We start from the raw sequence: 27,078 nt of genomic DNA on the forward strand, positions 1-27,078 counted from the left end.
GGACCCCAAGTGGATTCTGGGAGGATGTGGGCTCCTTCCTCTGAAGGTCAGCAGCAGGTGGAAGCTCTGGACAGCCCTCTGCTCCTTGGTGGGCACTCAGTGAATAGGCACTGCCCACTGATCGAGGGCCCACTCCATGCAAACTCCAGTGCCAGCCAGGGTGGGGGCTGGCAGATGAAAGACATGTGACACTCGGTCTAGACACGGAAGGCACCTCCCAGAGAACCTTCGGGAAAATAAATGCCTCTCTAACATAGTTATTATTCACAAACGGCAACGCATTTGTGACACGAACGGCAATGTGTCAGGAAGAGGAATTTACAAGATGTAGGTTAAAGAACATTAAAACAATCACAGGCGGTTGTCAAGTGATTTAATAAACATCTTGGTTGGAGGGTACACTTGAATTCTACTGAAGTTCAGTCTTCTAATCAATTTCCCTTCCTCTTCCTCCATTTTAGGGCAATGTGAAAACAAACAACTTCTGACTTGAGTCAGCTCGAGGATCAGCACATGCAATCAATTGGCCCTCTGGCCACGAGAGAGTCACAGATTTTAGAAAACAAAAACAACAGAAACAGTAACAAAAGATGACTGACCTTTGCCCTGCGTCTGGCGGACTGCGATGGCTATTAAACCCATTTCCTGCGGCATCTCAAACATCAACCTGCAAACGATGGGAAAGACCGGTGAGCCAGAACTGGGACAGGACGTGGGAGCCTCCGGCTCAAGGTGGGGGACGCTGCTTGCTTCCATTCGCGAAAGTGTTAGTAAGCAAGGGCCGTCTTCCGGGTTTCAAGGGATACTGAGCCCATTCCCAGCTTCTGGAGTGAGAATGATGGGAAAGGGATGCAGGAAACACCATTTAATAAGGGAAAAAAGGTGGGCTCGGGGGTGGGGCACGTGTACCTGCCCAAGCTATCATTCAGTTTATCCAAGACATTGTTAGGTTATATTTCTTCAGAATATCCTATCAAATGCCTCCTTCCCCCGGTGGTGTCCCCTTCTGCGAGTGACAACTAGCAATTCCTGACATTTGTTTCTACTTAGGGCGTGTTTCTGTCTGCACACTGGAGCATAATCATAACAGAAGTTTCTGATTATTCAGAAAACTAATATGGTGGCAATAAAGCCGTTTAAAAGACACACTATCCCCCGAGAACTAATTATGTTTTAACTATAGTAAATAAATCTACACCTTCTGAGAACTCAGGAGAACCTTGGATCCTTTTAGGCTTGAGTTCGGCTTTTAAAACGGTTTTTATTTAAAAGAATACAAACTTCCCTTTGGGGGAAGGGTAGAAATGTGCACTGTATCTCCAGCAAAAGAGTCAACATAAACTTTTTTTTCCCCCAAGAAAAGGAAAGCGGGGGTGAGGGGGAAACCCTCACTCTGAGAATTTCCTCAGCTCCATTCTACCTGTTTAACTCACAGGGGGAAGGTTTTCCTCTGCATTCCCAGGAAATGAGCAGGCATAGCTCTCGGTGCCTGCTAAGTCGCTTCAGTCGTGTCTGCCTCTTTGCGACCCCATGGACTGTAGCCCGCCAGGCTCCTCTGTCCCTGGGATTCTCCAGGCAAGAATCCTGGAGTGGGTTGCCGCGCCCTTCTCTAGGGGATCTTCCCAACCCAGGGATCGAACCTGTGGTCTCCTGCACTGGCAGGCGGGTTCTTTCCCACTAGTGCCACCTGGGAAGCCCCCTAGCTCTCAGTAGGACTTGTTAAAGTCAAAAATCAGACCCGTCAGTGCAGCCGCCAGGATGTCTCTGAAATACTTTGTGGGCGTGAGGGTAGTAGCAGGGCGGAGGTGACAGTGAGGTGGTACTCTGTTCGGAGGGTGGGTTCCAGAGCACCCTGCGCTGAGAAGAGGGACCACGCTCAGAAAGCGCTTCCTCCTCTGTCTGGCTCGGGGAACGGAGTGGAGCGTTAGACACAGTGAGAAAAGTAGAATACTTAAAGGCCAAAACACCCAGAGCGCCTCTCTGTGACCCTGGCGGGCAGAGCCTCGTGGTGCCCAGGTGCGGTGAGGGGGAGCCCTTGGCTGGCTAAGAAGAGCCTGGCCACCCGGGGCAAGGGCCGGGCCGGGCCAACAGGCACAGGGCATGCCAGCGAGCAGGCAGCCCCCTTGTCTGGGTGCCAAGCCCACTTCCATCTCACATGAAATACAGCTCCAGAGGTATTTCTCTTGGACACCATGAATAACCCATTGAGATCGGCTCTGCTTATACGCTGCTGGGCTCCAAGAATAAAGCGTCCTTTTCTTGCGTGGAAAATCCAAAGAAGGAAGCTTTGTCCACGCGGGGAGATAACATTGTCTTCTCTGGCTCAGCAGAAACCCAGCTACCTTCACCTAGGCTCCGAAGGCTGCTGGGCTCTGGGGTAGGGGGCAACACCTAACGAAGTTTTCTATGCAAAGGGGATTGGGGGGGTGGTGATTTTGCATGTGTGAGTAGATTGCAAAGGCTCTTTCCATCTCGGATGTTCTGTAAATAAATAGGTAGATGGCAGACAGTCATGTCTAGAGCCAGCCACGGTGATGGTGGAATTAGGCATGGGGAGGTGGGAAGGTGCAGAAACCAAACACAGGCTTCCAGAACAAAGAAAAATGATGAAGGGAACATACGCACTAAACTACTGGAGGTTTGGCAGCAGTGCACAGGGCATATTGATGAGAAGACTGAGCTTGTGAAGCTGAAGGCCAAGAGGAAATTCTGCGAGGAGGGAAACAATGAATGGGGCGGGCGGGGGGATGGGGAATGCTTAGTTTGAGCCAGGTGAAGACGGCTAGGTTTATTTGTGCGATCTGAGATAGCTCTGGGGGCAGAACCACACGGCTCACGGTCCACAAAGAAGCATTTATGAACTTTGGCAAAATGGAAAATTTGCATCTCCGAAGGTGGAGTCGCTAGGTTGCCTTAGCAGAAAGGAGACACCCTAAATGCATTTCTAACCCGAGCTGATGTTGTTCTGACAAAAGGAAAGAGAAAAAGGGGGGGGGAAGGCGGGGAGCAGGTTACATAACAACACCTCCCCACCTCTGTGGTTTTTTTCTTTGTTGGAAAAGGCTGTTTGGTAAACGGTTCCTGTGATCAGCAGCCAGGGGCAGGCACTGGGTACCACCGGGACACGGGAGGAGACTGCTCTGTTTTGGTACACTTCCCTTCTAGCTCAGTGGTAAAGAATCCGCCTGCCAATTCAGAAGACACAGGTTTGGTCCACAGGGCGGGAAGATCCCCGGGAGGAGGAAATGGCAATCTACTCCAGTATGCTTGCCTAGGGGGTCCCATGGGCAGAGGAGCCCGGTGGGTTATCCTCCACGGGGTCACTAGAGAGTCAGACACGACTTAGCGACTAAACAACAGCAGCTTCGGGCTGAAATACGCGGAGCCCCAAGGCTCACCTGGCAAACAGGACAGGGCCAGGGACACCTTGTTACTGAGGACATCGCAGTTCCGGCTGCGTGCTCTGCCAGGCAGAACCCCCCGAATGTCACGTGGCTGTGGGAGTTAAGTTTCAATATTTAAAACTAACCTAGAAGACAGACCAGGATAAGCTGGTGAAAGTTTAGGGTGAACAGAAGTTTATATTCAGAGTCAAATCAATCTACTTTGAGGATTCAAACCTAAAGACATAGTCCACACTCACCACAGTGCTATGAAAGTGAAAGTTTGGAAAAAACATAAGAGTTCACTGGGGAAATGAGGCCTGTGGGACAATCTGCAGTCATCATAAATGATAATTATGAAGATTACATAACAACACAGAAAAATGCTTGCAATAAATTTTCAATTTTAAAAAACAGGATATGAAACCCACATATACTTTTACCCCAACTGTGTAAAATTCACAGAAAAGCAAGGGAGGGAGATTCGGCAAAAGAATAATTGTGGCTATATTAGGATGATTTTATTTTTTAAACTTTCTTTAAGGTGACTGCTTACCTGTTTTTTTTTTATTTTAAATTAGAGGATAATTGCTTTACAGTTTGTGTTGGTTTCTGCCGTACAACATGAATCAGCCACAGGTACACACCTGTCCCCTCCCTCTTGAACCCCCCTCCCACCTCCCACCTCCCACCCCATCCCACCCCTCAAGGTTGTCACTGGGCACCAGGTTGAGCTCCCTGTATTACACGCAACTTCCCGTTAGCTATCTATCTTACATGTGGTAATGTATATATATCAGTGCCACGTTCTCAGTTCAGCCCACCCTCTCCTTTCCCCACTGTATTCCTGCCCTGCAAATAGATTCATCAGTACCATTTTTCCAGATTCCATATATGTGTGTTAATATACGACATTTGTTTTTCTCATTCCACCTCACTAGAAGTGACTCAAATTCATTCCTTTTGATGGCTGAGTGACATTCCATTATATATATATACACACACACCACAACCTCTTTATCCACTGATGACTGCTTGCATTTAATTTGAGAAGCATTTTTGAAAAATTTGGGGGGAAGAAGCATGGTTTTTATGTTTAGATATAATATTTGTTGGCAACCCACTCCAGTATTCTTGCCTGGAGAATCCCATGGACAGAGGAGCCTGGAGGGCTACTGTCCACTGGGTCTCAAAGAGTCAGACACAACTGAAGTGACTTAGCACACATTCGTAATATTTGTAAATATGTCAAAGAATAGGACTAAAAGACCAGCTTTAAAAATAAGATAATAACAGTCACCTGTAGCATCCATTTTATTATAACCAATGAACAAGACTTTATTTAATTTGTAACTAAAGAGCAGAAATTCTTAAAACCAGTCTGTTCATCTGCAATGGGAGCCTTAAAATTTTTATACCTTCTCACCCAGTGACTATATCCCTAAGATTGAATTCTAAGGAGTATTCAGACAGGGAAACAATAATTAAGGGTCACAGCTATTTCCTCACAGCACTGCACAGTGAAAAAAATCATAAATAGTACATACAGCCCACAATAGAGGAAAGAAAAAAAATCATAGTATCCCCAACATGAAAAAATATCATAACGCCATCAGTGATACAGGCAAATGCCCGCTGAACACCATTAGAAGATTTAAAGAGTGTGGAAATTCCTACATGCAGCATGATTCCACAGGTGCTTTAAAATATACTTTTAAAAATTATTAGGAAATATACCAAAATATTAGCTGTGGTTACTTTAAGTTATGAGTGTAGTTACTGGAAAAACACAGGAAAGTACAAAGCAGAAAAGTCATCCAAAGAAGTCCTTCTTAGAAATGTATATTCTTCTATACTTTTCGTCTTAAAAATACGACACACACACATACACACACACAATATATTATACAAAATATTTTCTGATGATTGGAAGGATTGCTCATTTTGGATCTTCTTTCTTTCTTTCTTATTAATCTTTGGCTACACCAACCAGGGAACGCATGCCCTACGCAGTGAAAGCAGAGTCTTAACCAATGGACCACCAGGGAAGCCCCTGAACTCTTAAAATGAAGTAGATATTTAGTTATGGACATTTTTATTTTGTTGGTAATAAAAAAAAAAGGCTTAAAAACAGCATCATGATATGATCCCACCTATGTAAGCTATGTACTCCTATGTGCATTCTTAGACAAACACAGGACACCTATTAACGTTGGCTACCTCCAGAAGGCGGATGTAGAATGATACCACGGTTTTAGTTTCTTCATTGTGCTCTTCTGCGTAATCTCTGGGAGTTAAGATTCCAAGTGGTTTTTAGTTTCATTATATTTGTGCAAATTTTCCACTATATCTATACTTGGAGTGCATTCATTTCATCATCAGGGAAAAAAAAATGGTTTTTCAAATGTAGTACATTGGGAACACCAACCGTTATATCTGAGCATCACTGTTTTTAAAAAAAAGTTCAAAAGCTAAAATTTAAGGATTTTTAAAAAAAGTTTCACTCTAAAAGTACAATCAATTTTTTAAAAAGTTGCCTTCTATTCAAGAATGCACAGTATCGCTTTTGGAAAGAAAATGAATAGTGTTTTCTGTTCCCAAGAACGTGCATACTGGAGCGAGGAGGGTGACAGGGCTCTGACATGCTCAGGGAGATGGTCTAGGGTGAAAGATGCTGGACCCTGGACCAGCGGCTTCAGAATGGAGAGCCAGGCATTCGGGGGCCAAGCGGAGACCAGCAGTCCCAGAGGAGCACGGGGTTATCGAGGGACCAGGGGGTTATTGCTCCTGGCGGGAAAGGAAAGGTTCCACTTGAGACATGTCACGACAGAGGTGACTCAGGAAATGGGACAGGTCCGGATTTGAACCCCAGTGTTGACATGAACTAACATGGAGTGACGGGCTCCTCCTCTCTCCATCTCTCGGTCGCCTAGGAAACGGAACACCTGGCGCGGTCTCAGGCTCCCTAAGAAGGAAGCGTGAAGATACACAAGGTGCTCTGTCACAGCGTCGGTGCTTAAACCTTCCTCTTGGTTGTAGATCCCAGAACTTCGTACTTCCAGCACAGAGGAAGGCTTTGCATTTCCTCCTCTTGGGGTAAGGAGGGTGGTCAAGGAGAAGGAGAGGAGAAGAAGGCGTAGAACAAGTCTGTTTTTGGACCGTTCACAAAGTCTAGAGGTAACGTCTCTTCCCCGAACCTCTCGCCCCCTCTCCCATCTCTCTTACACACACATACTAACCTGATCTGAAGCCGGGCTAAAAAGCGTTTAGATTAACACAGCTGGGTTGCAAAAAATCTTCATTTCCAGTTTGAGGGACTCCGAACTCACTTAGCAAAGGTATAAACGGTTGGTTGAACTAGCTATTTGACTTTTTAAAGATAATACGTTTTTAGGTTATTGCTTTTAGAGATGACACATTTGTATGTTACTGCTTACAAATAATTGTGGTCAGTGACACACACAGGCACAGCAGTGTTACTACTGTAGTTCTTCTGTTATCTTCTGGGTTTGACGTTTAAAGCTACCCATCATCAATCTACCTTTCTGGAATGCTATTAAAGAAGTAAGCTCTAGATCATTTTCCCTTAGCCGTGTTTGGTGTATAATATAACAGGAGGAGCACTTATTTCAGTTACAGGCAAAGTGGGAATGTGGACTGCCCAAGAGTAGAACCATCACGCCTCCCCTGGGTGCGCCCCAGAAGCAGAGGCCCCACCTGTCCTCCTGTTGAAGGATGTCTGGGGTCAGCTGCTCTGGTAGGCTTCCATATCTCCTAGCATCCCAGGCACTCATAGGTTTTTATCTAATCTTCTCCATTTCCAACCTCATACAGAGCAGCATCCATTCTACTGCCAAATCACTTAACTGCTCACGGGGAGGGCGTCCTGTGGACTCAGCTTTCAGACTGAGGCACCTTCCTAGTCCATCAAGCATTTATTGTCTTTGGTCTGTATTACTCAAGATAAACTCAAACCATTGTTTCTTACCCCTGATATTGCTCCATAAATACCAGATGTCTGAGCATCACCTCCATGGACAGAGGAGCCTGGCAGGCTACAGTCCATGGGGTCAAAAAGAGAGAGACATGATTTAGCGAGTAAACAGCAACAACAGTAACGATTTCACCTGCAACCTTAGACCAATGCTGTTATAGAACTCACAGGGGGCATCCCTGATGGCTCAGTGGTAAAGAACCTGCCTGCAATGCAGGCGATGCAGCTTTGATCCCTGGTTGCAGAAGAGCCCCTGCAGGAGGAAATGGCAATACACTCCAGTATTCTTGCCTGGAAGAGTCCATGGACAGAGGAGCCTGACAGGCTATAGTCGATGGAGTCACAAAAAGAGTTGAACGTGACTTCGTGACTAAACAACAACAACCTCTCAGGCCCAGTTTCCAAGGCAGTCCTGATCCTAGATCCTCAGCATAACATTGCCACCACACATGGGAACTCAGACCATGTCCTAACCCCTCCACTAGGAGTCCCCAGATCACAGCAAGCATCTTCTCAACGCTCCTCTCAGGCTGATCAGAGTCCATCATCTTCAACTGGAGCCATCATCATGGCTCACTTACCCCAACAGAGGGCCTTTTGTTTGGAAACGCGGCTGCCATTTCAGAACATGGACTGACTCATCTTGACCATAAGGAAAGCAGACATCTGGGAATCATTTTCCTGAAGGCACTGTAGACCTTTCAGCTTGGTCACCTGGAATCAATGCTGATTTTCTACACTACAAGTCACCCTTTACAGGCATTATCTCATCTACGCTTTACAAGTCAGATGAGGACACAGTCTTGGAAAGGCGAAACCACTTCTCTGAGGCCACGGAGCCAGCATATCAGGGATTCAAGTTCTGGTTGGTTCTAAGGCCCATGATCTTTTGTTCTTCGTTTTGCTTTCAACCTTTTACTTTGAATAAAACCAGACTCACAGAAAACTTGTGAGGATACTGTATGATGAACTCCTACCTGCCCTTCCACCCAGCATCACCGACTCGACGGACATGAGTTTGGGTAAACTCCAGGAGTTGGTGAGGGACAGGGAAGCCTGGTGTGCTGCAGTCCATGGGGTCACTGAGAGTCAGACACGACTGAGTGACTGAACTGAACTGAACTTCACCCAGCACCCAGATTTCCCAAATGTTGACTTTTTTACCACATAGGATACTCCATAGTCTGTCCATAATTGTTTTTTCCAAACTATGTGAGAGTAAGTTGCAGCCATAATGTCTCTTTATCCCTATATTCTTCGGTGTATCTTTCCGAAAAAGTAAGGGTATGATTTAACATTAACCAACATACAATGATCAAAATCAAGAACTTGACATTGGCACAACACTGTTATCGAACTCGGGGATCAGCAAACTTTTTTCTGTAAAGACTAGACAGTAAATATTATATAGTCTTTTGTGAGCCACACTGTTTCCATGGCAACTATTCAACCCTTCTGTCTAAGCACAAAAGCAACTATACACAACATGTAAATACGTCTGGCTGTGTTTCGATGAAATTTTACTGACACAGAAATCTGAATTTCATATAATGCTTGTGTCACAATCTAGAATTTATTTTAATTAATAGACTCTATTTTTTGAGTGGCTTTAGGTTTATTTAAAAAAAAAAAAAAATCAGGGACTTCCCTGGGGGTCCAGTAGTTGGCACTCCGAGCTCCCACCGTAGGGGACACCGGGTGAATCCCTGGTTGGGGAACTAAGACCCTGCACGCCACACAGTGTGACCAAAACAACAACGACGACGAGACCCTGAAGAATGAAAGAAAGACTGAGCAGAACGCACAGGGTTCCATATACTCCCGCAACCACACCCCAGCGGGTTTCCCTATAATTAACATCTTATGTCAGCGTGGTACATCTCCTATCATCGTGGCTGTTGTTCAGTCACTCAGGCACGTCCGACTCTTTGCAACCACGTGGACTGCAGCACTTCAGGCTCCCCTGTCCTTCACTATCTCCTGGGGTTTGCTCAAATTCATGTCTTGGGTGTATGATGCCATCTCATCCTCTGTCGCCCCCTTCTCCTCTTGCCCTAGGTCTCTTCCAGCACAGGATCTTAGCGACTAAACAACCACCACCTTCTCAATGCCCCGCGTCAGGAAGCACCTGGTGTTGCCGGCCCCAGGACTGGTGCGTTACCGTTGACCCACTTGGGTAAGGTGGGGTGTGCGAGGGGGTTTCCACCGCCAAGCTGCCAGTTTCCCACTGTAGTTAATTAAGTACTTGTGGGGAGACAAATATCCCATTTCCCATGAAATTTAATCTACTAGTCTTAGCATCTGTAGATGATGATTTTATTCACATCAGTTATTTATTGGATGCTGCTAAAGAGTGGTTTCTCTGACTCCATCATTTCCTCCAGGTGTACTTGTTGCAAGCTACTATAAGGAAGAGCTTTTTATTCTACTTGCACATGCTTTTCTTTCTTCCTTTCTAGCAGAGTGAACTTGTGGAGTCTTCTTTATTCCGTAGATTTTTCCTATCATTGTTTATTTTCATGCCCCTATTACCCCAGATTTGGCAAGTAGAAGCTTCTTCAAGCTGATGTCTGTCTGCTGCTGACAAAGCCCTGTCATCTTTCAGCACTTCCTTACTTTTTGGCAATAAGAAGAGGTTCCACACCCATCCTGAACTTTCCCAGGACCAGCCCAGGACCTGGTCTTTTCTCCAAGGAGCTATGGTTCCTTTTAGAGGAGAATGGTGTTTAAAAAACAAATCTGGGTGTTAGGAAAGAACAAAAAAGTGCATATGTTTCCTTCCTTTTTTTCCATCTGTCCAGCCATCCTAAAACCCATGAATTAAAAAAAAAACCCAACACCATTAATTAATTGAAAATTCTCAGTTCCAACCCAACAGCACCAGGTCCATTTTACTCTCCTTTATTTTATTATTTTATTTCACTTTGTTTTGCCACACTGAGCAGCAGGTGGGATCCTAGTTCCCCAACCAGGGTTGGAAACTGCAGCCCCTGCATTGAAAGCATGGAGTCTTAACCACTGGGCCTCCAGGGAAGTTCCTCTTCTCCCCCTTTCTGTATTTGTAACCTCCTTCTCAAATAATGAGAAATCTGGCTCCCATTATCTCAAATATATTTACTTATTTGCTCAACACTCTGACACACAGAAAGTGGTTTCAGAATTGCTGACCTGTGCTACTGTGAAGAACAAATGCACTAACTAGGCTTCTCCAGGTCTTGTCTTTAGCCTGAGGGTATATAGTCAGCGACTGTGCTTTAAAGTTCATAGGGTTTGTTCTTTTCTCTTTTACCCGAGCGCAGCTATGTTAGTCTTCAGAAACAAGGTGAGGTTGAACTGCACTTTTGTGTTCCATCACAGGGTCACCCTGCCATTCCTGTTTCTTTATTCTTTAACTTGATCCCAAGAGTTAAAACTGTACAGAAAAGGAAACTCTGAGAAGTGTCACTTTCCTCCCACTTATTCCTTCTACTTAAGTCTTCCCATCAAACTTCTTTCTACAATTAACAATTCAGCTAGTCTTAGTTTCCGGTTTATTGTTCTCGTGAATCTTTCTGAACACGGGAACAGATAATTGCATATTTTTCTTTCTCGTGCTCCCTTACAGAAAGTCACCACTTTGTCAGTGATTATTTTCTTGTGTTTGGCCATGCGGAATCAGATTTTAGTTCCCTGACCAGGGACTGAACCTGTGCCCTTGGACAGAACTGACATCTTGGGGTGTTGAGTTGTCCTGTCTAGGAGCAAGGAATGGCTTATATCTGTTCATAGGTATACTTTTTCTGAAAAGTTATGAAAATTTATATTCAAGAGTAAAATCAAAATGGGGTCCTTTTTTAAGAATGGAAATAGTGTCGTCCTAAATGTTTAAAAACCAAACACCACCACGCTTGCTCCAAAGTCCATTACGTCTGCGGCGCGTGTCTGCAGAGGTATTCTTCCCTGCTCTATACACGTTCAGTCTCAAACATTCTATTCTTTCCTAACTAGATTTACATAAAGCACTGTAATAAGCAGTTTCCTTGCCTGCAGAGCCAAGTGGCTGCTGAAACATCTGGGCAGACAAAGCAACGTGAAGGTAATGAATTTCTTCCTCTAGAAAGGGGGGCTCCACCCTGCCACTTAAAGGCCCTTCCTGGGCACTGGTTTTTCCACCCCAAGATGGTTGCCATTTCAAGGGTAATTACAAGGAAGAAATCTCTGCCCCTGCCAGGTGGTCCCCAAACCACTGATCCTTTCACCACCCTGCTGCCCTAGATGTCACCCTTCTCCCCTCTCGTGCTCAGACCTCTCTCTGGAGCCTCTCATGCACCCCACCCCGCAGAGAGCAAGCAGCGTGCCAGAGCTTGCTCGACCAGGAAGCTTAGCACCAGCTTAACTCTTCACTCAATGGGACAAGGGGCCTCTTTCTTTAATGCAGGGCTTTGCTCCATGATATGCTGGGTATATCGTCCCCATGAACCAAACCTGGTGCAGAGTCCAATTCTAGAACAGATTTTCCTTCAAATGGTCATTTTCCAGCCCCCTGCTTCCCCAATCCAACTCTGTTGACCCGAGATTGGTTTCTGCTTGGGCTCCTTGCTAGTAGAACATTTTATAGCCTGCTCCCTTACTGAATTCTTAGTTTGTTTTGTCATTGATTCTCTAAGGTTTCCCAGGTATGCTATCATATCAGCTGCAAGGAGAGATAGTTTTACTTCTCTCTCCATTTTGGTGGCTGTTATTTTCTCATAAAGCCATATTGGGCTCTTTTACGACCCCTGGACTGTAGCCCACCAGGCTCCTCTGTCCATGGGACTTCCCAGGCAAGAATACTAGAGTGGTTTGCCATCTCCTCCTCCAGGGGATCTTCCCGACCTAGGGATCGAACCAGTGGCTCCTGCTTTGGCAGGCAGACTCTTTACCACTGAGCAACCAGAGAAGCCCTTTCTCAGTTTGTATGCTTCTAATTGACTACTCTTGTCCGTCTGAATTGGCCAACATTTCTAGGATGATGTTAAACGGAAGTGCGGGTTGTTGACTAGAACTGCCCTTGTTCCTGTCTCATTGAGTAGGACACGAGCTTTAGGTCTCAGAGCATCTCACTCCCTCTTTCCCAGCGCTGGGACTCAGTCTCTACTCACACAGATTCTCCAGGGGGTTCTGGGAGATACTATTTCATCCCTTGTCCCTTCAGACCCAGGGGTGACAAGGGATTCCTTCTGCGGCATCTCTAGAGACCCTCCACACATAAAGCCTATCACCCTCCCTCACCTCCACAAGCTTTCCCATCGCCTCAGCTGGACTCTGTCTGTGGTCCTTGTGACTGCCCATCCCCACCACGTGCCCAGGGCAGTGGAGGTACAGTATTCTCAACCCTAAGTCATCAGGACGCTTGTGCGTGGAGAGGAGAAGGCACACAGATGAAACGTCAGCCTTCCTAGGGTTTGTCGTGAAAACACTCCTCTCCTGGTATCCTTGTCTTCATCCCCTACCTCTTAAAAAGGAAGCGCTTTCTCGGGCTTCCCTGGTGGTCCCGTGGTTAGCAAGCTGCCTTGCAATGCAGAGGACAGCGGTTCGATCCCCGGTTCGGGAGAATCCTGCCTGCCACGGGGGAACTGAGCCCGTGAGCCACAGCTGCTGAGGCCACGGGCAGCAGCTACTGAAGCCAGGCTCCACAACAAGAGACCCCACGGCAGTGAGAAGGCCGCGCGCTGCAACTCGAGAGGCGCTGCTGCTCATCGCAGCCGGAGAAAGCCCACATCCAGCGATTAAGACCCAGTGCAACTACAACTAAATATTAAAAAAAAAAAGAATTTCCTTGCTTTAAAAATAAAGTGCTTCTCATTTGATAACTTTTGAGTTTCACTGTCCTTTTATTTTGCTGGACATTTCAGAATCAATCTTCTGCATATGTTTATATATGCTTTTCTATTTAAACTTCTTTTTTTTTTTTTAAATCTAAAAAACATAGTACCATACCGCCAAAGGTGTTAGGAAACATGCTCAAATAAGGACGGGCTCCAAAGACTGCTCTGCCAACAAAATGCCAGTAAAATCTGAAACCCGGGTTCAGACACACTGGGAGCGTTCCAAAATTTAAAACTTAAAGAACTTCTTTATTCCAGTAAATCAGCTTCCCTGTGAATACCATCAAAATCCTATGCTTTAATGAGTGAGGGAATATCAGAGGAAGGGGTGGAGAAGGAAAGGATTTGGACGAGTATGAAATTTAATTTAAAAACTATTATGAGGAGTTTAATTTCCCCCTCCCCCAACTAAATACATAAATCTTTCCCATGCATTTTCTTTGTTTCCTTTTCCTTTGAAAAAACTTTTTTTAAAGGCATCCTGAACCATCTGAAACCATAACAGAGTACGTCCAACAGGGCGGAGTTTTTAATAATAAATACAGTTACTGGATTCCTGTTAATTAAAATGCCATGTTAGATATATGGAAGATATATGCGAAGAAACGTTACATAATGGTGTGTTCTCATTGAATGTTTAATCAAACCAAGGAGAAAAAGACCTCGGCAGCAAGGACAGTCAGCAACACAAGGCCATGCGGGCCATCTAAGTCCTAGGGACAATAAGAGGCATCAAGAGTAAGGGGGAGATGGCTCACTTCCTGAAGGGTAGAGTCGGGGGACAGAGGACAAGGCACATGGATTGCATTTAAAGATGTGAACACGTGTGGAAACTAAGCTGGCCTTGGTTGGTGGGCACTAGGGCACTGTCACTTCTGCTCCAAGCCCTGATGTAACTCGGGATGCTCTTCTAAGGGCGTCTCCCAGGTGGGATGGGGCACCATTGTCAGTGAGTTCAGTTGCTCAGTCGTGTCTGACTCTTTGCAACCCCATGGACCACAGCACGTCAGGCCTGCCTGTCCATCATCAACTCCCAGAGTTTACTCAAACTCATGTCCACTGAGTCAGTGATGCCATCCAACCATTTCGTCCTCTGTCATCCCCCTCTCCTCCTGTCCTCAGTCTTTCCCAGCATCAGGGTCTTCTCCAACGAGTCAGTTCTCTGCACATCAGGTGGCCTAAGTATCGGAGTTTCAGTCAATACTTTTCAGCCAATACCATTTTCATCTTAGCAGAAAACTGGCAATGGAGTGTCTGCCTTTGAGAGAGTGCCAGGCCATTCCAGCTCCAGCACAACCACCATTTAGGGGGCACTTGGTTCGACCAGCCTGAGGGGCTGCTGGAGCAGGGATCCTCTACCACAGTGGGGATCACAGAAAACCCAACGTAGGTGCTTTTGCTGGGGGGGGGGGTGCATCCCTGGGGTCACCTGTCTATGCCAAGTCCCTGTCCCTGTGCATAAAACTGGGCTTTATCTCTTCACAGGGCCCTGGGAGGAAGGAACAGGTCACCCTGCATGGGCACCCTGAGCAGAGTACCGAGCACACTGCAGTCTTTAGTTAACCCACTGGGATAAGAGATGGACCACTCCCCACAGTGAGCCCTCAAGGAGAGCTGGCAACTTGAGCGCTCTGGATTAACACAGGCATTCTCCACCCAAGGTGCTCTCTCATAAAGACATTCTGGAAAAAGAGGAATCATCTGATGTCTCCTTCTTACATCACTGACTGTAAAGAAGATTAAGAGAAAAGACCCTGGAAACACCTGATAAAGCCATCCAGGGCTGCCTAACGCTGGTGCTCATCATCCCCAGGCCGATTAAGGCCAAGACTGGCTGTGCTGAAGACAAGACCAGAAACCATTTCTGCTGTTATCTAGTTAGTACAGTTCAGTCACTCAGTCGTGTCCGACTCTTTGCGACCCCATGGACTGCAGCACACCAGGCTTCCCTGTCTATCACCAACTCCCAGAGCTTACTCAAATTCATGTCCATCGAGTCGGTGATGCCATCCAACCATCTCATCCTCTGTCATCCCCTTCTCCTCCCGCCTTCAATCTTTCCCAGCATCACGGTCTTTTCAAATGAGTCAGTCCTTCCCATCATCAGGTGGCCAAAGTACTGGAGTTTCAGCTTCAACATCAGTCCTTCCAATGATATTCAGGACTGATTTCCTTTAGGATGGACTGGTTGGATCTCCTTGCTGTCCAAGGGACTCTCAAGAGTGACCTAGTTAATGGTGTCCATTAACTATGAGGGTTGTCAGGGTTCCCAGTGGATCCTAGCAGCCCAGCGTATATTTCTTTGACTGTTATAGCTCGGCTTGCCTGGAGTTGGGTCACAGGTTTTTCTGTTTCCGTTCTGTTGCATGCACTCAACTCCGTCTAGTGAGCTGTTTGGTCATCACGCCCCATAAGACCATGGCATCTCCTAGGGATGGCACTTGGTCTTCCTGAAGCGGTACTGTGCACACGTCCCCTCTGCAACCATCCTAAATGCCTGCACAATGCACCTCGAGGGACACACACACAGCCAGCCAATCTGCAGGATACCTCGGACGATGACCCACCACGCCCAGTGACCTGGGTCCACATGCTGCTGGGACACATAGGCGCAGAGCAAAGCAGCGGAGCACGCAGGACCAGAGTTGGTTCTTCTGCGGATCACGGTATCGACAGAACCTCGGACCTGCTGCTCACGCTGCTCCAGCGAATGACCCTCAGGCGAGCCAAGAGCGGTGGGCTGAACTTAGCATCCTAATGAAATGGAGATTGCTGGTGTGCCTCCATGTAATGAAGCTGCCTGGAACTTCTCAGACCGCTTTTTACGATAAGCATTAAAAGGCAAGGAGGAAGACGAAAGTTCCCCCTGCAGACCCCGTCTGTAACGGGGGGCTGAGGAGGCCTTCAGGGCGGGGTCTGGGAGAGAGGTTTATGGACTGGGTTACAGTCGGAGGTCATTATAGAAAAGGAGTGTGTTATTAAAAGTATCCTGAAGTTATAAAAACTCAGAGGATTTTTTAGCGAGGATGAATAACGTCTTTGGTAAAGATGAAGTCATGATACTCTGGAGCAGGGGCGGGAGCTCTGATTGCAGTCACCCCTTTTCCTATAAACTGGGGTGCAGCCGTATGCAGTTCTTGCTGGCGGTGGATTTTGTTGTTTTTGCAGGGCAGTGTGAGGAGTATATTCTTCGAAAAAGAAAGTTCTAGTGGGTATGAGAGAGTCCCTCCAGTTAGCAAATGAATGCATCGATTGTCCTATTAGAAAAGGGCAACAAAACAGTCCATTTCCTACAGCCATGCACGCCATCTGACATGACCTGCTTTTTCTTCTTAAACACTTCCACACCACCTCCTCCAGTAATTGTCAAAAAGAGAATGAAAATGTTGAGTCAGACAACGGTAGTCTGGTGTGGTGGGGAAAAAGTCTTCTAATACAGTTCTACTTCTTACAAATGAATTCAGTTAACTAAAGTATGCTAAAAAAAAAAAAATGACTGGGCTTAAACTACGAAAGTAATTTAAATATTTTGCCTATAATTTTGTCTGTGCCCATCAACAGAGGAAATTCCAATTTAACCTCTGTCCAGATAGTAATCGTAAATTCTAAATTCATGGCGGTTAAATTAATATTTTCCCTTAACAATGGTTAGAGGTATGCAGGATTTTTAATTTATGAAAGTAATCATACTATATAGGTAGTTTGGAAAACAGAAATGAAAGCTTTAATTATTTATCCTAACAACTATTATTACTTTCCCATATCTCCCATATTTTCTAGTCCTTTCATGCATGTACGTTTCAAAGGTTTTAATCTTCTAACTATAATTTAATGGCTCTGGCCATTTCTCTACATTGTTAGTCTTTCTGTTGATGGATAACATTCCCAGTGATTGTGTACTATTTATTTAATTATAAATTAAATTACTGATTGTGTACTATTCCTATTTGATTATAAATCTTCCAGAGGATGGATTTTCGCATATACCTGACTATTTCTAGATTACTAGAAGTAGGATTATTGGGTCAAAGAATATGATCTTTGATTCCTGATGCCTACTTCCAAATTGCTTTTTGAAAGGATTTTCCAATTTGCATGTCCACCAAGATTTAAAACAAGATTTAAGAGTATCCATACCTGTTTTATTATATCTCTGCCCATCTTGAAAAACATGGGTTTTTGTTTGGGTTCTGTGTTTTTTTTTTTTCTGGTGGCTAATTTAGTGGGTGAAAAATGAAGTTCAAGGAATTGTAAAGTAGGGCCCTATGATGTCATCTTGGCTCCTATATTCAGAGTAAAGACAAAAATAATCGCAATGACATAGTCCGTGTTTGGCTGCTTTTCTCTGAGTCTTATGTTTCTACTCATCCACAAAGAAAGATCCAGAAGGCAGCAGGAATGTTCCAATCTGGTCTGTCAAGACTCAGACAAGCAAGGGGGGCTGTCTGCACTGGAACGAGGGTCAGGCGATGCTGTATAACCCTTCTGGCAAGCCGTCAATTCCTCAGCCTGCAGAACGCTTGAGTTTCCAGAAGCACAAGATGGTAATTCTGGTGTTCTCTCCATTTAAAAACAATTACGGAGTCAGCAGAATTGTTGAAGTGGCACTGGCTTGGCTTCTGTTTTTTTAAAAAGCAACGAATTCAGGTGTTGGACAGTGTGCTTTGTAAATAGAATAAAATGAAGTAATAAATTAAGGTGTGCCTTTGTTTGAGCTTGCTTATATTTAAAGTGGGTTAAATATAACTTCTTGGAGATCTTCTGGAACATGAATCATAGTAGAAGAGATTTCACACTGGGAAAAAATAGCAAGGTATGGGCTTGTCCAAAACAAAATCCATACATACCTTGCTGTGCCTTGGGTAACTCTTAAAAAATACTCGATTATAAATAAATTTCAGACATAGAGCAACTAGCAAAAACTGTGTAAGGAGCCCCCACGCCACACTGTCTGTGTCCACACTGCTAAGCCCTTTAACTCTTGCAGACTGGAATGGCACGCCCAGCCCTCCCAGCCCGCCTCCGGGCCAGGCACCCAGTCCCCCGCAGCAGCCAGTGACTCTCAGCGAGGCAGCTTTGAGCGTTTGCGAGAAGCATCGCCTTCAGCTGCCAAATTCCTGCTGGGTCGGCCAAGAGGTATGAACCAAAAATGAAAAAAACATGAAGGATTTGTTTTTTAAAAGCAATACATCAAACATAAAAAGAGCTCTTTTGTAGGAGAATTTTCGCTGTGGGAGCCAGAGGGGAGACGATCGTTTGCCCTCCCAGGAGGAAGCAGTCTGACCTCACCTGCGACTTTTCTCTTCCAGTGTGGATTTTTCTCACCCCATTAAATGTAACCTATTCTAGGTTGGGTTTGCACCGTATGAGAGAAATAGAGAGTGATGGGGAAACCGCCAACGGCCAGGCTGGGGCTCAGACCAGCACCACCTGGGCACCCTGGAAGGCCGGCCCTCTCGGGGCACGTGAGCAGGGCGGGGGGGCTACGGGGCCACGTGAGCAGGGGGCTACGGGGCCACGTGGAGTGCGGCTGCGTCACAAGGGCCTGTTTGCGAGAAGCACAAGGATTCAGTTTCCGTGGCTTCAGAAACCTTGTGGGGAGCACCCCCCCCCCCCGAAGAAAAAAACATCTTTGCAAAGGGAAGAGAAAAAAGCAAAGAGGGGGGAAAGGATGAAAAAAACGCCAGGTTAGAAAGGGTGTTCTCACATCACTTAGAAAGGGCCACTTGGAATGGATGGAGCAGGTTTCCGCAGTGACTCCCCCACCACCCCAGAGGAAAAGCGGCAAAATAAAAGCAGTGTCCAGGAAGGCACGGCGCAGCCGTGTAAAGGCAGGAGCGTGCGCCTTGACACCCAGGCTGCCTGTGGCCAAGGCACGCAGGACTATGCTGCGCGGAGCAGGAAAAGGCAGTCTCGTTGCCGGGTCCCTAAATCCCCATCCCATTAGCCAGGTGCCCAGAGTGAAACCTGCAAAAGGACCCTGGTTAAATCACCGGGCGGCCACTCCACCGGCGCCCAGAGCTAATCCCTGGGGGCCGGCAGCCTTTTTTTTTTTTTTTTGGTCACAAGGCACGAAGACGAAGCTTGCTCTGGGACCAGCTGCCACCTGCTGACAAACAGCTGGTTGTTATAGGGCAGAGGACTGGGTGGAGCCACAGGAAATCACTGCCATTCCTCTGGTTTTGACAGACCTGCAACAGTGACGCTTTCCTGGGATTCCCGCTGAGGAGGAGCCTCATCTGCAACTGGTTTCATTCCATCAGCCCAGGTGAGCCCCTGCTGGTGATCTCATTCAATCCTCAGGACGCGGCTCCACATTGGGGAACAGTATTGATCTTAATGCAACCCCACTTGCAGATGGAGAAGCTGAAGTTACTCATTCAGAGTCACAGAGCTAGCACGAGGCATGCCTGGTATGTGAGCGCCAGGTCCCTTCAGTCATGTCTGATTCTTTGTGACCCTATGGACTGCAGCCTGCCAGGATCCTCTGTCCATGGGACTCTCCAGGCACCAATACTGGAGTGGGATGCCGTGCCCTCCTCCACAGGATCTTCTCGACCCAGGGACCAAACCCCGTTCTCTTAAGTCTCCTGCATTGGCAGATGGGTTCTTTACCACTAGCGCCACCTGGGGAAGCCTGGTAGCCACATCAAATAAATGCTCTCAAATAATGAAACCTACAGCTATTGTCTCATCTCAGAACCATGGCACTATTAAGACACGTGGTGCTTCTTGGAACTACAGCCAAGGGAGGGAAAAGGAAGATGGCGGAAAGCCTCCGGGAAGAGAAGCCTTCTCACAATCTGTTAAGAACACCCCGAGGCTCGTGCCCATCAGAGGGTTCACGAAAACACAGGATAACAGGGTGCATCCTCACTAGTGCATTCGAGTTACTCCAAGAAGCAAAACACTGAGTAAGCCCAGAGATAGGTTAAGGTAGTATTTTTATATTGAAACAAATACACACGAGAATTACGGAGTAGAAATCATGGAAAATTTGCGAAAATGTTGAACATAAATCAGACTCCGAAGAAATATGCCTGCAGTGAGAAAAGACACTGTTAGAACAAATGGTCGGTTTCTCTTGTCTCCGATATTTCCAGCCAAGAATCCTGGGCAACTTCATAACCTCTGTGAGCCTCAGGTTCGTCAGCTATCAAATGGGGGTAACTGCTGCCTCATTCATAGGGGTGCTATGAGGGTCCGCTAAGTTAGGACCTACATGGACAGACAGCTGGAGCCCATGACATGCCTATGTAAAAAGCAGCTTGCTTTTCCATAGAATGTGTTCTCCAGCTCACCCTAGATGCAAACGGGGCCGCCCATCGTGGACTCCCTGGAACAACTTTTCCCAAGGGGCAAGCTCCTTAAGCTCCTTGGGTCACATCAGCTTGGATACGTCTAGTTCAGCGAATGCGGACTACGTGCCAGGCCCTCATCCAGGCTCTAGATGGGTTGTTACAGTGAAAATGCTCTGTCCTTGCTCCCGACGAAGCACTCCTGTTAGGGGAGAGGGGTGGGCATGGCAGTGAGGGGGTGGTGTGCAAATTAACAGGTAAATACAAGATTGTCAACGTGGTTAAAATAAAAGAGTGACAGGGAAAGAAAGGGACAGGGACAGGGTGTTGTTTTTGTGTTGAAAGGTCAAGCAAGACTCTGCTGATCAGACCTTTGATAGACCGCAGAAGGGCAGTGAGAGAGTTCGCCGAGAAGGTGTCTGAAAGAGGAGAGCTCAGGCAGTGTGGACAGGAAGGCCAAAGGCGCAGAACCGTCAGAGGAAGAACAAAGTGACCAAGGTGCTAAGTGCGTTTTGCAGGGGAAGGCATGTGAGCTGGGGGGTGCAGGGGAAGGCATGTGAGCTGGGGGTGCAGGGGGGCATGTGAGCTGGGGGGTGCAGGGGGGCATGTGAGCTGGGGGGTGCAGGGGAAGGCATGTGAGCTGGGGGGTGCAGGGGGCATGTGAGCTGGGGGGTGCAGGGGGGCATGTGAGCTGGGGGGTGCAGGGGAAGGCATGTGAGCTGTGGGGTGCAGGGGCCATGTGAGCTGGGGGGTGCAGGGGAAGGCATGTGAGATGGGGGGTGCAGGGGAAGGCATGTGAGCTGGGGGGTGCAGGGGGGGGCATGTGAGCTGGGGGGTGCAGGGGGGCATGTGAGCTGGGGGGTGCAGGGGAAGGCATGTGAGCTGGGGGGTGCAGGGGGGGCATGTGAGCTGGGGGGTGCAGGGGAAGGCATGTGAGCTGGGGGGTGCAGGGGAAGGCATGTGAGCTGGGGGGTGCAGGGGAAGGCATGTGAGCTGGGGGGTGCAGGGGGGCATGGAGAAGGCAGGTTAGGGCTTTGTGGGTCTGGATTCCGGATTTTTATACTGAATAAAGGAAGCAGCAATCCTGAGGCCTTCTAAGCAGAAAGATGATAAGTCTGATTTGTGTTTTAAAAGGATTCACATGGCGGTCAGGCTTCCCAGGTGGAGCTAGTGGTAAAGAACCCACCTGCCAGTGAGGAGATTTAAGAGACCCAGGTTTGATCCAGGGGTTGGGAAGATCCCTTGGAGAAGGAAATGGGAACCCACTCCAGTATTCTTTTTTTTTAATTAATTTATTTTAATTGGAGGCTAATTACAATATTGTAGTGGTTTTTGCCATACATTGACATGAATCAGCCATGGATGTACATGCGTCCCCTATCCTGAACCCCCCTCCCACCTCCCTCCCACTGCAGTATTCTTGCCTGGAGAATCTCATGGATAGACAGCCTGGTGGGCTATGGTCCTTGGGGTCTCAAACAGTCAGGCACGACTGAAGCAACTTAGCGTGACTTAGCATGCACACACTCATTTGGGAACCATTATTGTGGAGATGGTACTTACAGCCCTGAGACCAGACCATGAAAGGTCAGCAGGGGAGTGAGTAAGTCCAGCGAAAGGAAGACATCTGACTTTGCTTCTCTGGCTGAGGCGCCAGGCTAAGACTTTAGAAACCCCTGATTTCTTTTTAAAACCACAAAGCATGGAAACAGTGGGATGTCATCACACCTGGGCTGCAAACATGGAAAAAAAGGTAGAACTGCGTCTCCTGTTCGGAGAAGGCAATGGCACCCCACTCCAGTACTCTTGCCTGGAAAATCCCATGGACAGAGGAGCCTGGTGGGCTGCAGTCCATGGGGTTGCGAAGAGTTGGACACGACTGAGCGACTTCACTTTCACTTTTCACTTTCATGCACTGGAGAAGGAAATGGCAACCCACTCCACTGTTCTTGCCTGGAGAATCCCAGGGATGGCAGAGCCTGGTGGGCTGCCCTCTCTGGGGTCGCACAGAGTCGGACACGACTGAAGCGACTTAGCAGCAGCAGCAGCAGCGTCTCTTGTTATGCTTAAGAAATATGGATGGTGCTCAGTGACAAGCATCTGTGAACTCGTGGGCACAGCAGGGCTGGAAGGAATTGGAAACACAGGGGTCTCCTCCAGAGCAGCTCATGCCTTCAAACACAGTTTAATATATTCAAAATGGGAGCAAATGATGACAGTATGCAGATGCCAAAGTACTAACAACCTTTGACACAAATTACTGAAATCGACAGCTTCCCTGGTGGCTCAATGGTCAAGAATCTGCCTGCTGAAGACACAAGCTGGATCAGGAAGATCCCCTTGGAGGAGGAAATGACAACCCACTCCAGTATTTCTTGTGTATGAAATCCCATGGCCAGAGAAGCCTGGCAGGCTATATAGTCCATGGGGTTGCAAAGAGTTGGACACAAGTAAATGCATGTGCGCTGAAATCGACTTCACAGTTTCTGTGCCACACACACTGCCAAGCATATAGTACATACTTCACACACATACGAAGAATGACTATGGATGTTTCTAACCGAAGCTAGGAAATTTGGGACCGTGATTCCTTTATGGCTCAATAAACAAATTATTATTTCATGAGAGACAAACGTCTGAAAGTCCCACATGGTTCAAGCCCTTTCTTTCACAGAATGAGACATGCTGCCTTGGGTAGTAATAACTGGTGAGCGAACCCTGGAACAAATGAGGGCATGGTTCTTGCCATTCATCTCTCCCCCAGCCTGGGATAATGCCCTGTGCAGAGCAAATACCTAATAAATCTAAATGCATGTCTAATGAATGAGTGGATAAATATTCATTAAAAATTAACTCGACAGTTAATTTAGGTCACTCACTGGAAAAAAGAAAAACAGGAAAACTAGAAAAGTATCTTTTTAATTTAAAAGGTTAATTAAGGACAAGGTTTTAAAAAAATATTTTGGTGGCTTAAGTAAACTGAGCACAACTGGGGTTCAAAACAGCTGCAATTAGTAACTCTGAAAACATTCCATTATGTTCCACAAATTAGAAAAAGGGGGAAAACTGCCTGATTCGCTTCATGATTCTAGAATAATCTCAGTTCTAAGTAAGTAAGCAAGAAAAAAAAAAAAGAGGCCCTCTTCACTTATAAACATTGATGTGAAAATTCTAAATGAGATGCTGGCTAACCAAATTCAATGGTGCATCTTATGTATAATACATGGTAATCAAGTAGTGTTCATCCTAGAAATGCAAGGATGGTTTAATGTCAGAAAAAAATTTATCAGTGTAATCCATCATAAGGAGGAAAATCATGAGACATTCTCAGTAGATACAGAAAAGACGTGATAAATGTCAATAGGTCTAGGTCAATTCTCCAAATGACCTATTAGTCAGATGATCAATTTCCTGAATTTACAAAATTTTCTGGTAAAAGCATGTTTCTTTTTACTATTAAGATATGACAGCAATTTGATGACAATCTCTCAACACTATTTGTAAATTAAGGCTGTGACACTCAAAGACAGTATTTTGTGCTATGTCTAAAATCTTCTAATCTGGCATAAAATAAATTTTCTGCAACAGAATGGGGAACAATGTCAGAAAACAGGGTTGGTTCCATGTCCACAGTTCTTTTAATAGCATTTAAAAGACCAAAATTTTATAAATATTATGAAAACTGTTTTTTCCTAGTTTTGGCTTATATATGTATATTTTTATAAGTGGCGCAATGGGATGAGGAAGCATACTAAAAGCCAGCACGCTGCTTCTCAGTCGCTCAGTCGTGTCTGACTCTGCAACCCTGTGAACTGGAGCCTGCCAGGCTCCTCTGTTCACGGAATTTTCCAGGCAAGGATACTGGAATAAGTTGCCATTTCCTTCTCCCGGGGATCTTCCGGATCCAGGGATCGAACCGTCATCTCCTGCATTGGCAGGCGGATTCTTTACCTGAGCCACCTGGGAAGCCCCAAGTCGGTATGCTACGCATCATTTAACGAGTTGCTTGTGTAAAAAGCTCTATGTTAATACCGTTGCCCATTTTAACATGAAATGAAGTATTAAAGGCATCTGCACTCCTTCCTGGTGTGCATGTCATCAGTTTCTCAGAGTCAGAGCCAGTCCAGCACATGAATGAATGAAGAGGCAGACAAGGGGAAAGCTGCTAACGGAACTCAGTGACATATATCTTGACACGTCACACAAAATCTCATCCTATCCTTCTGCCTACATTCTGAATTGTGTTCCTTCATATTCATTACTTAGCAATTACTTATTGAGAATGCATAAAGATAACACTAGTTTCCAGGGGACAAGAAGTACAACAGTAAACAGAACAGGCGTAATCCTGGAAGGAGGCAGATATTAAACAAACATACAAATAAATACATTACATATTAGGTAAGGAGGTAAGAGAAGGAGTAGTGGATGCTGTCTTCTGTTTTATAAAGGATGGACAGGAGAGGCCTCTCTCATAAGGTGATGTGTGAACAGAGATCTGAAGGAAACACGAGCAGGCAAGGTATTTGGGAGAGGAATGGTCTAGGCAGGGGAGGACCTGAGTTAGGGAGTGTGCTTGCCATTTCTGAGGCCTCACACCTATGTGTGCATATGTGTGTCTAGGAGAAAGGGATGTAAAACCTCTGAGCAGGTAAGAACTATGGGTTTTCACTGAGCACAGTATTTCTGAGGCCCATGCATGCTGTTGCATGTACTAATATTCTGCACCTTTAACTTGCTGAGAAGTATCCCAGCAACTTGTCTGTCAATTACAACTTAACAAATATTTGGGTTTCCTGTTTGGAGCTATTATGAATGAAGCTGCCACGAACAACCATGTACAAGTCTTTGTGTGGACTGTTTTCACTTGTCTGGGGCAAATCCCCAGGAGTAATGTTGCTGGGTCGTATGGTGAGTGTATGTTAACTTCATATTTCCAGAATGTTTTCAGAACTGTGAGAATCCAAACATCAGGTAATGTAAAGTTGAAAGCCATCACTTTAGAGTTGATATTTAAAGCAGGGGGCCAGGGTACACACCGCAATGCTCATGCCCCTTACCATGCTGTGGTCAGCTTGAACTAAAACAGTAGTCTCCCCAACATTTCTGATCTGAAAGAATTTGGGTTCCTATCCCTAATGGGGCTCACAGGGTTCAGTACAACTCTTGTCTGGATCTGCCAGCTTTCTAAGGACCAAAAACCTGGACTTTATGAATCAGAGTCCCAGATTCAGCCCAGGAAGTAACTCCAGTTTCAAAATCTCAGTTCTCAAATTTGAGAAGAGGGCAACACAGTAATTAGCCCAAATCACAGGGCTGTGCAACCAATTACAGTAGAATGGTAAGTTCAGTGGTGGCTACAATTCCTTTACTTTGGGCTGTGGATTCTGTCCACCACTTTTGCAAGGAGAGAACAATGTTGAAGGAAAGAATCGAGATTCAAACCTTGAAGTCAGTTCTTCGTGAAGCACTTGAAGCTGCTGTGGCCATATCATCAGTGGGGGCATTTGCCTCGGTGGAAATTTCTGCTGTGGCTGTAGTACATGGATAGTTAATTCAGAGGGATGAAGCTGGCAGGAAATGGTATTTGGCTGGACATATTCACACAGCAGAGTTAAAGACTGGTAAGTCACTGTTAAACCATGAAAGCCTGAATAATCATTCGTGTGATGCACGCCAGCCCAAACACACCCAGTTCACAACAGAGACACGTCATTTTTCAACCTGCAACAACCTACAAGAAATTGATTTCAGTAGTTGCTGCCCTGTGACATCTCAGAAATCAGATTCTCGTACATAATTAGGTCCCTGGGCAATCATCTGAGTCACATTCTGTTGTAACAATGGGGAGGGGGTATGATAGTCCAGAAAAAGAAAAAGCCAATTCAATCTTAACGATGAAAGTAATTTGAAAGAAAGAAAAAAGGTCTCATTTCAAGGCACATTCCTATCACATCTGCAAAGTTCTTAGCACTATATGCCTGCCATGTGGTAAAAGTGCTTAATCAATGGCACTTAATATTATTTTATTATTATTAATGTTTCCAGCAGGAATTCACCCCTCACTGAGTCTATTAATTTCTCCTGTTGGTCAAGATATGCACAAAAATTTAGTAAAATTTAACATATGGACTTGCTTCATTGTGAATAATTGTTTCCTATATTAAAAATTGCAAGTACATTGATTTTCACTTGTACTTTTTTTTACAATAATGTCATATATAGGGTATAAATGGCCTTCAACAACAGTATGTTATATTTATAATAGGTATAATGCAAAGTACATAAAAATAAAATTATACATTAATGGTAGCAAATAATATTCTTTTCCAAAAATTGTGATTCATCAGGGTATGCTACCATTAGCTCAAACAATTCCAAGTGCAATGCACAAGTCCAAGGCTAGTCAGGTGGCTGTCCTCCAAGTGGTGACTCAGGGGCAAGCCTTTCCCAACTTGTGACACCACCATTTTCCCACAGGACCTCCAAGATCACAGTGGAGCGGGAGAGTGGGAGACTCCTCTGGGCCAGGCCTGGAACATGCACACTTCACATCC

The 27,078-nt window shown here is 45.9% G+C and overlaps 1 protein-coding gene across 5 annotated transcripts in view; it reads right to left on the reverse strand.

Annotated features, from left to right (window-relative positions):
• The window catches only part of HLCS (holocarboxylase synthetase), a 214,270-nt gene that overhangs the window by 10,472 nt on the left and 176,720 nt on the right, over window positions 1-27,078 (reverse strand). For all 5 annotated transcript variants that reach the window (XM_070796775.1, XM_070796777.1, XM_019964095.2 and 2 more), the window contains exon 7: window positions 600-667. In XM_070796775.1, the coding sequence (XP_070652876.1) occupies window positions 600-667 (68 nt within the window). The remainder of the gene's footprint in view (window positions 1-599; window positions 668-27,078) is intronic.

This window comes from Bos indicus, chromosome 1 (genome assembly GCF_029378745.1).
Source record: "Bos indicus isolate NIAB-ARS_2022 breed Sahiwal x Tharparkar chromosome 1, NIAB-ARS_B.indTharparkar_mat_pri_1.0, whole genome shotgun sequence".
Lineage (NCBI taxonomy): Eukaryota > Metazoa > Chordata > Mammalia > Artiodactyla > Bovidae > Bos > Bos indicus.